The 17,914-nt window shown below is 39.2% G+C and overlaps 1 protein-coding gene across 26 annotated transcripts in view; it reads left to right on the top strand.

Annotated features, from left to right (window-relative positions):
* The window catches only part of HOMER2 (homer scaffold protein 2), a 101,886-nt gene extending 84,872 nt beyond the window's left edge, over positions 1-17,014 (top strand). For all 26 annotated transcript variants that reach the window (XM_026060594.1, XM_026060598.1, XM_026060593.1 and 23 more), the window contains 6 exons: positions 6,136-6,228; positions 7,856-7,995; positions 9,582-9,738; positions 12,376-12,486; positions 15,255-15,335; positions 16,734-17,014. In XM_026060594.1, the coding sequence (XP_025916379.1) occupies positions 6,136-6,228; positions 7,856-7,995; positions 9,582-9,738; positions 12,376-12,486; positions 15,255-15,335; positions 16,734-16,922 (771 nt within the window). In that variant the 3' untranslated portion in view covers positions 16,923-17,014. The remainder of the gene's footprint in view (positions 1-6,135; positions 6,229-7,855; positions 7,996-9,581; positions 9,739-12,375; positions 12,487-15,254; positions 15,336-16,733) is intronic.
* The last annotated feature ends 900 nt before the right edge of the window (positions 17,015-17,914 follow it).

Here is a 17,914-nt window from a genome sequence, read left to right as displayed (position 1 = left end):
AGAGCCAGCATCCCTTTGAGCTACACCCCAAATATGCTTTTGGTATCAATGCAACTCTTCCCTTTCAACAGGGACTTGCTATGGTGTCAGGCTTGTGAAGTCTAGAGCTACCTCATGTAATGAATAACCAGCAGTTCAAAATACATTCGCTGTTGTTAGAGCAGTAGTCTTGCCAAATGCTCATCAAGCAGTCGAGATGTTTGTTCATGCAGTAAAAAGCACTGCTTATCTAACACATAGTTGACACTTTAAGCATGGCTGCTTGGCACCAGGTTTTATCAGTTAACTAAACATTGTGTCCTTGGACATGGTACACAATCTCTTGTGTTGCTCTCTTCTTGCATGCTTTGATTTGAAAGGAATCAGGAGAACAAGAAGTTTCTTGTAGTGTCTAAAATAGCAAAGGCAGACCATTGCAATTAAAGGAAAACCTTTCCGTGAGTTGAATTACATGTTGTATGAACAGTATTTTCCAAAAAGCTGCATTTTTTGCAAGTATTTCTTAATGCAAAGCATATTTCACTTTTCATGTAGAATTATTTTGGGACTTGGAATGTCCATAGAAGTGCTGTGGCAATAATCTGGTGTCCTGGGATGTTAAGGTCACCCAATCAAACACACGCAAAATTGTTATTTTAAAAATGAGATCCTGGTGATGGTGACACTTTATGGTACTTAGACTTAATCAAATGTAGAAGACTGCTCATTTCACATGTGCACATTCTTCACTCCCGTGAGAGAGAGGTGTTTGTAACAACTAAATAAGTAGTATGGGAATATGGGAGGATTAAAATGGACCTAGGGAAATATAGTTGTTTTGAGTAACAGGTAAGCATGCTACAATGTAACATTGGGACACGAATGAAAGAATTAGCACCTTGAGATAGTATTTTTTTAATCTTGGATCACAGAAATCGCTCCTCTTCAGTATGAGAGGTGACTCCGTGTACCTGGGTCCTGGAGGAGACTAAATGTGCACTGTGCGGGGCTGTGTGGCGCTGAGCCAAGCACGGGGCAGCCAGGCACGATGTACATTTGGAGCTCCTTGCCTCCTAATCAGAGAGATTTTACCATTGTCTCCAAAACTGTCCAAACACATACTTAAAATAAACTTAATGCTGATCTCAGAAAGCCCTGCAGCAGCTCTTTAATGTTCATGTGGCCAGACTGGTGCCAATCGGCAGTAAACCCATAGTGAAACCCACATTGTGTGGGTGCAGGGTCCTCCGCCAGCTGCTTTACCCTCCAGACCTGTTTGCAGATGTATTTGCACTGCACTATCTGCTAAATGTAGATGGATCCTATTGCCTCATACAGCCTTCTCACCTATGGATGCAAAAAGAGCTTTCAAAGTCAGCAGAAAGCCTGTTTCTGGTCCGAATGCTGGAAAAATATGGTTTAAGGGGCACTTCTGAGAAATGGATCAAGATAATAATTAAAAAAAAATCTAACAGTTGTCTATCTAGAAAATGTTAGAAAACCTGGGTTATTACTACTATTCAAAGGGATGGGACAAAGAGGTCCCTTATCATCCATGCTTCTCAGTTTAATTATTGAACCATTAGTACAAAAGATCAGGGATGATGAAGAGATTACAGAAGTATGAGTGTACTGGGAATAGTAAAATCAAGTTTCATTTTATGCTGATGTCATTATGCTTTTATAAAAGATATAAATAAAAGCTTGCCAGCTTTACTGGAAATAATTGAAGCTTTTAATCAGGAATTGGGAGGACACACTAAAACTCCTCTAAACCAGAGATCAATAGTCTTGGCTTAAAAAAAAATTCTGAAAAATGTCTGTAGAAAGCAGTGAATAATAATGAGACATGAGAAGAGGTTAGCACACCTAAAAACTTGTGCATTTTTAAGAATATTGGTTGGCCTAATAAAAGATTTTATCTCTTTCTAATACTTTGCTTCTCTTGAGATATTTAGGCATTAATCCATACCTATAGGGACAAGCAGTTCAAATTAAACATGAGCCATTAATGAAAACTGCATACAGTGACCTAGTAACCTAATTACTGTTCACATTGATTGGGAATATCCCAGTGCTTAAAATTAATGTCCTCATCAGGGTCCTTCTTCCTTCTCCCAGGAACTCGCTGTCCCCTGCTTCCCTCCTTCCCAGCCCCATGTCAGAAAGGTCTCCAGACATTACTCACACGCTGCTACAGGCAAATCAAGCAGAGTTGCTGGTGTGTCTGGGCTGATGCTGTGAAAGTAGTGATGTGTTTTGCACAGGAAGCCGTTAACTAAAATTTCTGCTGTCATTCAGGACACTTTGACGCAGACACGGCAATCTCAGGAGCAGCAGGTAGGTGAGGGCATAGGGATGTTGATTTATACGAGTGAGAAACTGAGGAAATGTAGCTTCCTGCAGGTTTCTCAGTTTCTTTAAACAGGCTTTGCACATCATAACGCAACTGCATCCAACATCTGGGAAGTGCTGGACCTTTAATTTTGATTTATGCATGTGCATATTACGCGTGCGCTACCTGCCCAGCGTTAAACATAAGCAGCCTGGCCCATCCATCTGATGGACTTCGCTGTCAGCAGCACAGTTACGCTAGTGCAAATTACCAGCCGCTTTTTGGAGTCAGTAGTCTTGTCTGCTCCTGACCTGCCTGGGACTGCAGGCCTGAGGGGACCCTGCAACAGCCACATGTGGGCCGTGAGCCAGGGGACTGCAGCGCTCGCAAGCTGTGACCGTTGTGTCTCCTGGCCTTGGCCTTCCTGCAAAGGGAGAGGGCGATGAAATACTTATGAGCTTGCTTTCAGTGGGAGCAGCTGCTTCATGTATCTGACACTGGCACGATTTGCCAGTAGGAGAAATAAAATATAATGCCAGATCAGGGGCTTAAAACTTACACATAGAAAATAATGCTTCTTAGAGTATAAAATGTTAAGAAGGTCTGCTTGAATGTGTATATTTCTCTGGGTGACAAGCTGTCTCCAGATTTGAACAACCTTTAAATAATGTGTGCAGTATACAGTAGCATCTTTGAGTGCCCATTAAATTTCACTGGCTAAGATTCATAATCAAATGCAGTGTTCGTGTGCTGCAGCATCCTTAGACTGCAAGAGCTTCACAAGCCTTGGGAGCAACACATTTTTTCCATATTGCGACTTGGTCTCGCAGCTTCCCAGGGCATTGGAAAATGCACTATATAGTCCATGACTGGCTGTTGAAGCTGGGGCTCGTGTGGCAGCGCTGTTTAGTCTGCTAATTTGGGGTAGCTTTGTCTGCCCAAGGACAAGGATGAAGGGAGTAAAGATGGTAAGGAGAAAGAACATGATGATTTTTTAGTTGGTTTCAGATGTTTACACACCCTAATACCCCTTGAAACCATGTTTACCATGTTTTCCTTTAGTAAATGAAGTGTACTTCACTTTTTAACCAGGAATTTCACATTTAAAAAGCACTCACTGTTGTTGTAATGGTTTGATAGCGCAAAGCCAGCTCACGTCTTGGAGATGGCACCTGATTTTTTCAATATTAATTATTTGTCATTTACTTGTGTTCAGGGCATAACACAGTCAGTTAGTGGCAAGAAAGTGTCTCTCTGCTTTCTGCCAGCAGTTAGACACTGTGGCCGTGCCGTCTCCGTCACCAGCGGCAGTAGGATCTCGGAGCCATCAGAAATGCCTTGCCTGTTGCTGTAGCAATTAGCAGGGGTAATGCTATGAAGTTTAGGCTGTCACCATCGTGATTCTGCACAAAGAAGAATAATCAAGTGAAAGGCTTTAATTTCATAACAAGCCAAGTGAACCTCTGTAGCTTTCAGAAATAGACTGTTAGTAAAATCTAGCAGGTATTAATTAGCTAAGAATAATAAAGAAGAAACAGCAGAACTCTTTATGGACTGACTATTTCCAAATGTATGGAGTAAACAACAAATAGAGACAGTTTTTCACTGCAGTTTCTGTTACAGGGGTCTTTACATTTGTAACCATAGTAAGAATTAATTTTGGCTCTTAAAGCTGAATATCTGTCTCTAAGTTGGTGAAAAAATCACTTGCTGGTACTTATTTCTAAAAGCAAATGTATTAAATGAATGTATTGGTAAACTGTAGGCATTAATAACATCTGGTGTGAAATGAGATCATTATCAGTTTTGTATTAAAGATAAGCTTTGTTTAGTTGTGTACCCTTTTTTTGGTGGAAAATGTCCTTTTCTTCTGAGCTCACGTTATTTTTCAGAGCAGTCCTGTGTGTTTTATGAAGACAGTTGCAAAAATCAAATTTGATAGATGACTTCCAATTCTTTTTGTCTTTTCATATTTCATATAGCCCATGAAGAACCCTCATAAATTTTTCATGCTTGCCCATAAAGATTTATTGTAAAAGAATGACTCAAAATAGCCCTTTAGCATTTGCAGAAAATCCAAGCATAGAACTTGCTGTTGACACAGTGTTTTAGAAATAATCAGTTTATTATAGATGTTGTGTTACAGCAGAAGATATATTTTACATAAAAGTTGAGTTAAATCACTCAAAGCCAGAAGGTAATGAAGTTGTTCCTAATGATCTTTATGGTGCTACAAAGATAATCAAATCACTTGTGTGCTGACTGCACATCCCAATAGATAGCAAACACTTTGCATATGCAATTTCAGCTGTTGGGTAGAAGGCAGCTGGATTCAAGAGCTCAATCCTCCTTCATAAGCATTATCACAGCCTGGAGGCCACAGCTCTCCGTAAGGAACACTTGAAATTTCACTTGGCTTTGCGAATGTGTGCGTGCGCCCAGTGGAATTTAAGAATATATAGATATATAGATATTTGTTTGTTTGTTGTATTGATATATAGATATTTGTTGGTGATCTCCGTTCTGTGTGTTTATAAAGAATAGAGGTACCTCCACATACGTATGCACATTTCTCTTAGAACTGTGGGAAAATATTAGTTTTATCAGTCTTTATAGTCCTAGTATTTTACTGAGAGTAAGCATGCTAAATTTTAGCCAGAAATCTAAAAGATAGAAAATAAGATTAGCAACTGGAAAATGATTCTTCCCATTCCTTAACTATAAAGCGTGATTTTTCCCCCCTGCCCCTGCTCTTATTTACAACTTTGTTATAAGTGATCTGAATTAGTGCAGTATATAATGGAAATCCTTTCTATTCAGGAAGTGTGCAATGAAAGAGATCTATTTATATGAACTTTTAAGGTGTCTTTCCTTTCTAGTGTTTCAAGTTCCTCAAAATATAGGCAAGTAAGACTAAGCTGCTTTGTCAGAAAGAGGAAGTTACCCATTCCTGTAGTGGACACTTCTTAGGTTTTTTTTTTTTTCCTGACTTTTTTCTTTCATCTTTGCAGTCCTCCTTTTAAAACCTTGCTTGTGGTGCAAGCCCTGCAACACCCAATGGCTTGGATAATACTGACATTTCAAAAATGCCAGACTAGCTTAGGAGCAGATGTCCTACAGCGACTTGTAAAAATCGGATAATTAGTTTTCATCTTTATCTTTACTTTCCCCTGCCTACCCCAGTTTGACATAACCCTCTTACAGGAAGCATTCAAGCTTTCTCTCTTTCTGAAGTCTTCTGCATTTATTTTTGCCAGTGATAAGAAAATTAGACCAAAAAGTGCCAAGTTTACATATGGGCCCTTGGCTTGTTCAGACCTAGCTTTTTCTCTTCTCAGCAATGCCTTGCTTGCAGTCCTGCAGGTATCTCATGAACTCATTTGCATTCTTTAATTTGACTTACTCTTAAGAACAGAAGCCATTTGATCATTTTTTATCTAAAACTACCTCTTTTATACTTTAAATTTTAATAGACTATCAACACCCAGTGAAACAGAGGAGGAGGAGAAAATAAACAAGAAGAAATTGAACAAAGATGCACTAATAGCTCCTTTTTCTCCATGGGTTTTTACTAAGATCACCTGGAACTATGAAGATGCCATCCCTCTTCTAGAAGCAATACTGCCATTATTTTTGGAGACACCTGCCCTGGATTTAATGCAAAATTAATGAAAAAATTAAAATACTTTTTCTTGCCAACAATTTAAAATGATCAAAATTAGTTGTGCACTTTTAGACTTCTATGTACCATATAAAGATAGTAATCTGAATAGACACATATCACATATCATTTTAATAAATATCTTTCATGCATTTTGCAGTTTGCAGAGAAATTCCAAGAAGTAAAAGAAGCTGCCAAACTAGCAAGAGACAGGTCTCAAGAGAAAATTGAAACCTCAAGCAATCATTCCCAGGTTTGTAATTTATCTTAATACCTGTATGCATACAGGATAAATGATTTAAAGGAAAAATTTCTAGTGGACTCTACCAGCTTCTGGCAGCAAACTTAAAGTATATAAGATGAAGATTGCCAAAGGTAGTTGTCAGATGCTGGGCATTAACATTGTCAGAGGAATATTTTTCATCCATCCATGCTCTTTGCCTTCATTTCAACATAATTTTTTTCAGCAGTTATTGAGCTGTTATAACATTTTTAATAACAGGGAAAGCTATATGTCCTTTGATTTGTACTGCTACACGTAGTCCGGATCACTGGAAAGTAAGTCACAGTATAGCGCTTCCGCAGACGATCAGTAAGATATATTGAGGTATTCCTTTTTTTCACTTGTCTAATCTACTTTTGTAGGAGTTCAGTTTGCAAATATACAGACTTATTTTGTGGTCATAGTGTAGTTCATTGCCTGAACGTGATGAATTGAAAGTTGTGATGTAGAAACAGAGGCAGTGCTTTAGCAAATGGTTGGAAGAAGCTTATGTTGCATATTTCTATAATACGCTTTTCTGAACAGCACACCTTACTATAGTGAAGCGCCTCTGTGTCTGGTGAGAACTGTTTTTGTTACAAATTGAGGAAACTGTTGTCACAGTCCCTCTATAATCATGTTAATGTGATTTCATAAGCACTGCATTAACCCTTGTTTAGTGGGAGTTCTTGGCTTGTGCTAGTATTTGGAGAAAAGTTAGATTTTGTTCAGGAGAAAGGCAATTGCATGATCAGAAAAGTACGATAAAAGTTGCTGAATGCTTAGCCTTGCAAATAACCTACCTCATGAGGTCCTCAAATACAGGTCTGAGAGGCTGACTTTGGATCCTCTTTTTTTTTTTTTTGGCTTTGGTCATGGCCTTTATGATGTTCTTTGTTTTGTGTTAGTGATCAGCACTAGGCAAGGCATGAATATAACCCCTTGGAGTAGCAGTATCTTTTGTTTTTATTTGTTTGGAATTTGTGTGCTTCCAGGTGTGCTTTATTGTTTCAGTATCTTAAAAAACAGACAAACAAAAAAACTTTAGAAAACACAAGCCTTTTCAATTAAAAACATTTTTTTAATGTCTTGAACATTTTAAACTTCTGTTTTGCATATCATTGCCATTTTTTTTTCATTCTTTTTAAAGAGACTGGCTTTGCACTCAAGACGTAAAGGTTGTGTGTTTGTAACCACTACTGTATCCAAGAGAGCATGTGGCCACGTAGCCTTTATTTTCTGAAGGGAGTTGGCATTGTGGTTCTGTGTGGGACTGTGGTCACAAAAAGTCACACGATGACCCTAGGCTTAGTGAAGCTATCACAATGTACATAATCGTCATGTTCTTATGAAGTATGAGTGTCCAGCTGAGCATATGTTATCTTCCCTGCATGTTTGTACATATTTTCACCAGCAAATTGATCTGAAGGTACAAATAGGACCACATTTTGTCTGAAAGAAAGGAAAACCTACTTTGATCCTGTTATATGTAGCCATTACAAGTTACATAATTTTCCTAGCAGTTGTGCTGCATTTGGTTCAAAGCAATCCAGGCTGTTTTGAGGGAGATGTGGGAGGCTGAAAGAAGGCTCCTGTTAACCTGTGTGTTGTGCGGCAGGAATCCGGGCGAGAAACACCATCTTCCACTCGCGCATCCAGTGTGAACGGGACAGACGACGAGAAGGCGTCACATGGTGGTCCTGCTGATGCACATCTGAAGTCTGAGAATGATAAATTAAAAATTGCTCTAGCCCAAAGGTGAAGTTCTTTTAATACCTAAGTTGCATTGAAATAGTTCGCTGTAACTACCTGATGGCTAATGGTATTAACAGAAATTATTCAAATGTAATTGCATAAATTTAAAATGATGCAGCAGAATGAGTGAATGAGCAGATTTTAGTAAGTACCTCCTGGTATCCAGTTGGGAGACATTTACCAATTAGTTTTTTCCTGATTTAGTCCATGATGAGATAAGATCTCTTTTACTCCAGTGATGCCAGCTCATATAGCATCCTTCATATGGGAGGGCATACAGCTACGGAAATAACATATAGGCCATGGGGGAGCAATTGCTCCTGATAACTTCTTCTTTTCTTCTAGTCTTCTCTTCCTCTTTGAGCTTGCAGGGTTTACTTCTATGAAAAGAGGGATGTTTAAAATTACAAAAGAGAACGAGCTGTTGAAAGTCGAAATGAAAAATATATCTTCAGTGTGTTTTTTAAGTCTTTGGGGGATGTTTCTAAAGCTGTGGACAATGTCCCTTGAAGTCATGTTTTGTGCTATTTGCTTTGATAAATTATTTGAAAATGCTGAGAAGAATAATTTGAAGCAATAGTGAAAATACAGCAATTGGAATGTGTGAAGTCATGACATGACATTAAAATACCATAATTCCCTTTCCGGGATCTTACTTGCCTTGTCTGCCTCTTGTGTATGAATATATCTGTGAATAGAAAAAAAAATGTATCAGGATTAAGCTACTCTTAAAAAGCTATTTAAAAATTAAGGCAGCAGCAACATAAGCAACATTATACAGTGAGCAATTCTAAGGTTGTATATGTTATATTTGAAGTACACCATCTCTCTTTACTGAAATTTCAGTAGCGTAACCTGTTTCAAATCATGTTTGCTCATTCCTACTGCTGAAGACACCTCCACAGGCAAGCAGCAACTAGTTTATAAGGAGTTTCAAAGCCTCCCATTCACTCTCTAATCTCTTTCTCTATACTGTAGCTTGAAGATTTGTGGAATGAGTTGATCAGTTCTGTAGCATTGCCTAACACTTTTATAGTTTAAGACTGAACATAAAAAGAAAAAATAAACTATAGAAAAAATATATGTATTACATGAAAAAATATATGTAGTGTCAACCACTCTGGCATCTTTCATTCTGAATGGTCCCAGCATCACCTACAAACGTACAGAGATGTGTTGTTGTATAGGTACCACTTATCCAGGACTGAAATACAGCTGGTGTCTAACGAGGCTCAGCTATGCAGCTCTGGAGGGGAGAAGTGAGGAATGCTGGAGTAGAACACAGGTCTGCAAAAGGTGGACGTCCCACTTACCAGCTTAACCCTACACCCTGCTTATACAGTTGGACTTTTTGTTCCAGAGCACAAATCTCTGTTGCTGGAGTTGACAGATCCCTTTGTTCTGCCAGAGACAGTCAAATTCAGGCTTATGTTCTCCTTAAGTGGGCAGTGCCTAGAGGCAGTTATATACATGTGAGTATGCAGATCATTGGGACATAGACCACAGGTGGTTGCGTTTGTAGTCAGGTAAAGAATAATAATATGCAGGATTAAAGGTTAAGCCACCTAATGGCATCTTGTTGTTCTCAGTTCATCCAATGTAAAGAAGTGGGAGACGGAGCTGCAGACGCTGAGGGAGAGCAATGCCAGGCTGACCTCGGCACTCCAGGAGTCCGCTGCCAGCATCGAGCACTGGAAGAAACAGTTCTTGGCATGCAAGGAGGAAAACGATCAACTCAGGAACAAGGTAGCCCTGATGCTCTGGCTATAATCAGATGAATGCCAGAGGCCCCTCATGCCTGGGGCCTGTTCTCCTCTTAGTAAGCACTAAAAAGTTAAAGCACAGTGATTTTAGGGTGGTAGTCAAAAATAGCACCAATGCTGAGATGCAGCCACAAAGTTCCAATTTCCATGGTCTTTAAAATGCAGATACAAATGTATGTACTTGAAAGAATGTGTCTGTAGTGAGAGTGTTATATGAACTTAGAAAAATTGTCCCCAGAGCACTTTGAATGCTCCTGTTATGTGCTCCCTGTCTCTCATCTGAGGCAGAGAGTACACAGAGGAAAGCGTCTCTTTTGAGTTAGTTACTCCTTCTATTGTTCTTTCTCTTGGATTTCTGCTGCTTTATATTTTTTCTGTGTTAGGAGACTTTGTCTTTGAAAGGAAAGTGGACAGGGAGAGTTGTTTCCCTGTGCTCCCAGTGTGTGGGGAAGTTCAAAGGACTGGGGATCAGCAGGAGGACCCATGCTGCCGTATCACACGAAGCTTCTGGCCTCTTGATCTGGGAGACTTGCTGTCTGTCTGTAGGGGCTGCTGGCAAGGGTGATAAAACAAAAGGGTTTTAAAAGAAAGATTACTATTGCATACTCCTTTCAAAGCTCATTTAAATATTGCCAGTTGATGAATGAGCAGAAGGAATGGTTATGGCATGGTTACTCATATAAAATAAAGCTGGGAGCCACTTGGTAATAGAAATAAATCCCACAGGTAGACAGATGAATGAGAACGTGAGTTATGCTCTCAACCCTGCAAGCGCAAACAGCAGGAGGGACCAAAGGGCCAGGCTGAGAACCCAGTCCTCCAGCTCTCATGCAGGGAGCGTCACGTCCCGAAATCTGCACAAAATCATTGCCAAAAGCCTTTCCCCCTCCCTTGCTGAGCATGATATTTCTCAGTAGTGTAATACCAGCAATGAGCATGGGCCACGAGAGAACAACCGAGAAGTATAAATTCAGATTTTCAAGGCTCAATTCAGAATATTCATTGGTCCTGCCACTAAAATAATGCAGTGCTATCTATCAAAGCTGGTAAGCACCCCACACAGTGTTAGCGCCAACCTGAATACGGTGCAACCTGGTTTTCATGAGCACAGCTGGATCCTTTCCCTGTTCATTTATATGGATCACTGGGACATTTGGTACAGAGATCAGGTTGTCTGAGTCTGGTGGGGTTTTTTGTTTGTTTAGTGCTTGTTTTGCTTTCAGAGACAGGAAGGAATTTTATACCTTTTGTATGTCAGTAGGCTGCAAATGAGGTGTTTCAGTGTTGGAAGTGATCCAACTTGTCTATCAACGCTCCAATGCCAAATGGAACAACCTTTCCTTAAACAGATATTCTATTAGACTCTATCTATTTGCATGTATTTTAGGTGTGATGATAATTCAGAGATCAAATCAGAGCTGTATTACAGGTTAATATAGATCACTGCCTAACTGATATTACTTTGACATTAACAAATTAGTATTAGTTGTTAGATGATGTGGGCTTCTGTATCCAGTCTGTTTTTTGGATAGGGGAGAAGTGAAAAACAAGAACTGTGTAAGAAAATAGCATGATTTGCTGTGTAGTTTTTTGCTTTTCTGTATTGTTACAGAGAAGTTGTTCTCATTGACATTAACTGATGAAAATATGTCACTTCTCAAAGGCTGTGGCCTAGTGATGAAGAGACTGTCAAAACACGGCCTTACTGTAACTGACTGCAAGGTTACTGTAGCAGTGACTAGGCAGACTCAGGCTGTTTGGGGCCATGTAGCAACACTGTCTGTATAATGAGCTTTTTCCTATGCAGAGATTTTTGTGAGCCTTTTCCCCAAGTAGGTTTCTTGTTAGGCGCTTGCAATGCACCACTGCAGTGCTCTGGGAAGCTCCTTCTCCTTTATTAATTGGGTCAGAATTTTTTGTGTATTGCTCTACCTTCAAATGAGTGAAGTTATAATCCCAAAGCAACAAGAAGCTGAGAATTAAAATATATACTTTAGTGAGCTGGCCCATTGGCCTGTGGGAAGTGCACCTCATGGGAGCTAAGTCCGGAGATGGTGAGTGGAGATATGGGATCAGCAAAACAATTCCCTGGGTGAGAGAACAAAACAGCGTATGTTATGCTGAACTGGTTCTTCTAGCAAAGTTTTGATGTTGTGTCCCTCTTACTCCAGCTAAAATAATAAGCAAACCCTGAGGAGGCAAAGCTGGGAATGCTAGAGGGATTTCTTCTCCTTGCCTCCTCTTAAGAAAACCCACCCATTATAATCTTGTATTGGTTTCATAGAAGTGAAGTGCAAATTTTATCCCCAGCCTGTTACTCATTTTAGCACCTTGGTGTTTTGTGCATTCTTGAGTAATTATATGAGATACTGTGTGAGAGATAGTAAACACAGTTCCTGGGCTTCCTAGTGGATGTGTAAATTGATTCCTTTTAAGTAAAGAAGTGATAATCTTCATGCACTGAAGTGAGTGATACAATCTAGGAAACAGATCCTTAACAAATTAAAATTGTCCTTGCTTCCCTGTGTTCAGTAGAACAACGCCCGTTTATATCAGGTGTGGTCTGCCCCAAGTTTTCAGAAAACTGTAATTTTCAACTGGTGTCTGACATTTCTTAAAGATTGAAGAACTGGAGGAACAGTGCAATGAAATAAATAAAGAGAAGGAAAGAAATGCACAGCTGAGCAGACGTCTCCAGGAACTGGAAACAGAACTTCAAGACAAAGAACTGGTAAGTGAAATAAGTACAGAAGTGGCACACATTTTCAAGTTTGGGTTGGTCTGTCTGCTTCTAATTTTGTGTGTGTGGATTTATGGAATGGCTCACCTACAGTCAGAGAAAGACCAGCGTCTCAGGCATTGCCCTTTATACATCGTCTGTGTAAAATTCTGCAGTAGCTTGATGGAGTTCTTCATGTCTCAATTTCATGATGTGCTGTGCTGTGTGACCACACATTTTATTTTGGCAGGGGTTAGCAAACAGGATAGTTTTATGTACCTAACACCTTCCTCCTAATAGAGGGATTGGAGTGGTTAAACAAGTTGCCTAAAGCCAGACAGACGCATCCTGAGAACAGAATTTTGTCTGTCCTGTATTCCCTTAGCCACCGGGAGCAAGAGGAGTTGTCATTAAAAAGGCATCATTTACAAAATAACTTGGTACCTGTGAAGCAATGCCTTTTCTTTTTCCAAATGTTTCACAGTCTTCAGCCTTGTCATCTTTCTGCTCTGCCTCTGATCTCAAGAGTAATGCCAAGAGTGAGAAATTCACATTCATTTAGAGTACCTCAGGTTGTCATTTTTGACAGACAGGGTGTTCGTTTTTTCCAGGGAGAATGATGTTGATGACTTGAAGTCCCTGAACAATGGGGAAAATAATGGAATCCTTGTTTTTTTCCTTCGTTACAGTGACCAAATGCTCTGTGCTGGCTGAAGAGCAAAAGCTGTCAGCAGGTGCAGTAAAGTTTGCCTGGTGCCATTACAGCATCTCAGCTGGTGCTCTTAAAAGCAGTGCTGTTAAGGGGTTTTAAGATGGCACAAGGAAATAGTTTAGGAAGATGGATTTTGATGCAGTGTTATAAATATAATATGGTTTTCAGCACCGTATTTCAAAGGAAAATGTCATGCTTTCTTCCCAGCTTCTCTGTGGTAATAGCATGTATAATAACCCTTATTCTCTGCTAGCATTTTCCTGGAGATTCACATTTTTACAGTTACCAAATTAACTGGAAAATTGATTGACTTGTGAATATTACAGACCTAACTTCCGCTTACTTTGACAATATACTAACTTGTTTTCAAACTGCATGCTTATATTAGCGAGTTCTTGATTAGGTCTAAACCACCCCTAAGTAACCTTTTCACGGTTTGCAATTCAAACCAGCATGGAGCCGGCTCATGAGCGTTGCCATGTGTGAAGAACGGCTGATATTCTGTTCATGTGGGAAACGAGGAGAGAAAAGTTTAAAAACATGGGAGTCAGGACGGAGCTATCTGGGAAAAACAATATGAATCACAGAACCATACCAAGGGCACTGAAGCAAATATATATTTGTATTTTGAGATGTGAGCTCCCATGTACATATATACATGTATATAAGCATGGGAACTCACATCTCAAAATAATGGGCAAGTTACCTTTTCCCCCCTTCAGTAGCTGGGACGTTACCTGGACATAGTTGCTTTTATACCAATTAAACAGGTTCTACAGTGCAGTTCTCAGAAAAAATCTATGTTAGTACATGATTTGTCCTCTTACATTAATGTAGACAAATGCTGAAAAACTGGAAGGAAACAACAGAAACAGTTAGAATTGTCTAGGAATTATGGAATTTCTCAAAAAATATAATTTATTGATACAATGGTGCTTTGACAAACCTCAGAAGGAGGAAAAAATGCACTTCAGGGTACACTAGATTCTTGTGAAATTTGAGCAAGACTGGAGCTGCTGAATATTGGTCCACTTAGAGCAAAAGAATCTGGAAGTTCTGAGGAAAAAAATTTATTTGTTGTCTGGTTCAGTGGAAGAGCTTGAGTTATATATTCTATTACACTCCTATTGTGCTGTAAGATCACTTGCTAGGGAAGGAGCCACGTTTTCATAGCCAGGAAATCTTATTTTCAAAATGGAATGGTTTTGCTGTCCTATATCAATACAGGTCAGAGAGATTTAGCCTTGTTTGTTCTTAAGAATGTGGGCTACGTGGGTAGTTTCTGGAGGAGGATCTTGCACTCTCTTCAAGGGACAGAATTTCTCTTGGACCTGCAAGCATTCATTTCAGATCCTCTGACAATACTTCTTTAAAATATACCAGCCATCTCAGAGTTCTCCATACCACCTTTATTGGTGGTGTTTGTTTGCAGTGTTAACACATTTAGTGCTCTTAAATTTCCATCAGAAACATGGTCTGCTATGAAGTCGTGTTGCTCTTTTTGTGAACTCCTTTCAGCTAGTTCCTCTGAATTTTGATAGTGATGCCAGAACTGAATGCAAATTTTGGGAGGTGATGTTCAGGGCTGTACAGTAGAGGAGAGGCTATTACTGCTGAGCTCTGTAATGGTGCTTCTAGATATTCAGCTCATAATTCCAATTGTCTTTTTTGCTGCTGTGTATCATTGCAAATTCACATCCAATTTGCTCTTTGCTACCATCTATAAATTGCTAGTAGCATTACAGCACTTCAGATTTCTTTCTTATTCAATATATCTATTTGCATAGGTATGTTTTAGGTTAAGAGTTCATTAATATAATTAATGGCATTCATACTAGAGATTGGATTACACTGTCTTTTTTGAAGGTACATAGTCAAAAATATAGTGCAAAAATTGAGACTATTCTAATATAAAATAGCATGTGTTTTGGAATGCTGACATGCTGTTTTGATTATTTTAAATCCAAATACTGTGCAGAATACAATAAAATATACAAAGTAGTTTCATATTCTCAAATTTTCATTATGTTTTAAATTGAAGCTTACTGTAATTTTTTTGTTTTCAAAGGAACTGGAGGAGCTCCGAAAGCAGGGTGAAATTATACCACAGCTAATGTCAGAATGTGAATCTGTATCTCAACAATTACAGGTACAGTTTATCAAACAAATTAATCTAAAAATAGTTGATACATTTATTTTCTTTCTCCTAACTATATACTTCTATCTATTCAGACTTCAGGGTTTGAAGGCAAAAGAGCTCCAGTTTGTAAAAACAAGAAATGCTAATTACATGCAAAATGCACTGTGCCTTTCCCAGCATAGGAGTAATTAAATAGCTCTGCTTCTTTGCCTTGCTATTCACAAAAATTGGCTTGCCTGGACCGTGTTGCCTCTACCCCCTGACAGATTCCAGGATATTCTGTATCCCATCCTTCTGGTGCTGTGGGCTTGTGTAGCCGCGCCAGCATGGTCACTCCATGCACTGGAGCTGGCAGCCCCTCTCTGTTTGGCCCTCAAGCAGCTCCCTTGCTGCCTTGTTTATGTGCTGCCTCATTTCTTTTTGGCAAAATATCGCTTAGTGTAACTTGTTTTTTCACCTATGGCTCCTCAGCTTGGAGATGGGCACATGGCGCTGGGATTCCTCAGACAGCTGATGTGCCAAGAGCCCTGCCCAGCTTGGGGCTGATCTTTGGACTTCTCAGATCAATAGCTTGTTAAAGTCAGGGCTTGTTTAAATGCAGCAAATTAATACACGAAAGGAGAACAATATAAGCAGTCTAATCAATGAAATCAAATCCAATCAATCAAATAATCCATCAGTCTCATAATCTGCATGCTCTAAAACAGTTGGAAGGCTGCTGAGGAGTGGCAACTACTGCAAATGGTTAACCTATGAGTTTGGCTTGATTCAGCATGGTAAAATATGTTATCTATGTTTTTTGGTGAGAATACGTGTGTGCTTGCACTCTCATGAAATGGAGAAAAACAGGCAGAAGAGGTGATGAGAGGAGAAAATAATAGAGCAAACTGCAGCAAGCAAAGCTTTACATTGCTGACCCATACTTTGCCTGAATGATCAAGCACAGAGTCAAACTTAATCTTAAAAAAAAAATAAATCCCAAAGTACCGAATAAAGTGATTATTTCTCAGGCAGTATTTTGTTAAGCTTGTCTTTCAAGGCTAAACGACCATAGATAATTTTGTATATAATTGATGGCATGGTGTCTAATTCTGCAACTGTAGCAATGACAGAAATATATGCATAATGCATGATTTAAATCCAGCTGAATTTTAAGATATCAACCAAATGACAAAATCTGATGCAAAGCATCTTTTCCAGTTAATCAGTGCCTTTTCCTGTGCTAGTCAGATAAAAAAGAAAAAAAAAAGCCCACACGTCAGTTGCTTTCAGAGGTGCTTGTATTAATCAGCTTGCAGAAGTCAAAGCAAACTTTTACAATCCGGCTGCCATTTATTGCTTTACTCTATTAAACGTTATTCATCAGTCTCCTCTATGATTCATGTTATTGTCTTTTTTGTCTTAAAGGCTGCTGAGAAAAAGAACAAAGATCTTGAAGAGAAAGTCGTAACACTAAGGACAGAAGTTGAAGAGAGCAAACATAGGCAGACCAACCTTAAAACTGAATTAAAGAATTTTTTAGATGTACTAGATGGGAAGATAGATGAATTACATGATTTCCGACAAGGACTGTCTAAACTTGGGGTTGACAACTAGATGGCAATAGATTTTTGTAATCTAGAGTCTGGATGTTTGATGTTTTCTTGATCCCAAACGTGTGTTTTACAAAATATAATTAGAATGTTCCACTTGTTTGCATTGTTTTTGTACATAGAGGCTGAAAACTTGCTGTGGATTTGGGGGGTTTTTTGTTTGTTTGTTTGTTTGTTTATTTTTCAAACCAGTTGTGCTGCTCACTGAATTCTGTTGAGAATAGAAACTTTCTATATTGCTGCTCTGGCTGTGTGGGGTTGTGAACAGGTAGAGGGTTCTGTCTCAGGAATCTGGAACTAGATCTACCTTAAAATGAATATGCAGTTAGTTGTTGCAGGGAAATTTATATCTTTCTTAAGGGCTGTTGCAACCATAGAAACAGAAAACAAGTCTTTTTCTAGTCTGGACTATCAGCACTCCTAGCAACATACACTTTTATTCCTTGGTGGAGCAGAGAGAAGATGAGATGGAGCTCCTGCAGTTTGTAAATCAGCCTAGTAAAATGTGCCTGTGATGAGCTGCAGTCAAGTGAATCWCTTTACACAGATGCCAGTATCCTTAGAGACCATGTCAGTGAGGCCTGATTCACAGAAAAAAATCCAGTGGATTTCATATAACCGCTGATACAGGCTGCATGTGCTTGCCTGTGCTCATACAGCACAAATTCAACAGTGTTGAAATTAATTTTATCTCTTAGACTTCAAGTCAGTCATGCATCTTACCCAGTAGGTGATGACAGCTTGTCTTGCTTAACTAGATTATCTTTCTTTGGCCTGCAATTCTGAACCCATATTGTTTAGTTGGCATGTATATCTCTGAAAAATGCGCACCTGATTCTTGGGACCATATATTTTTTTTAAAAAAGATAGGTTACTATTTTGTACGCGCTGTTGTTTCACTGCCACTGTAGTGACTTGGGAGACACTGATCTGAAAAGCATTATAAAGCTACTAGAAAGGGTGTTGCTCAGAGCAGGTTTCTGCTGAGGAGGCTTG

This window comes from Apteryx rowi, unplaced genomic scaffold (assembly GCF_003343035.1).
Source record: "Apteryx rowi isolate R43461 unplaced genomic scaffold, aptRow1 scaffold_17, whole genome shotgun sequence".
In the NCBI taxonomy this organism is placed as follows: Eukaryota; Metazoa; Chordata; class Aves; order Apterygiformes; family Apterygidae; genus Apteryx; species Apteryx rowi.
This window is presented reverse-complemented; position numbering and strand designations above follow the sequence as displayed.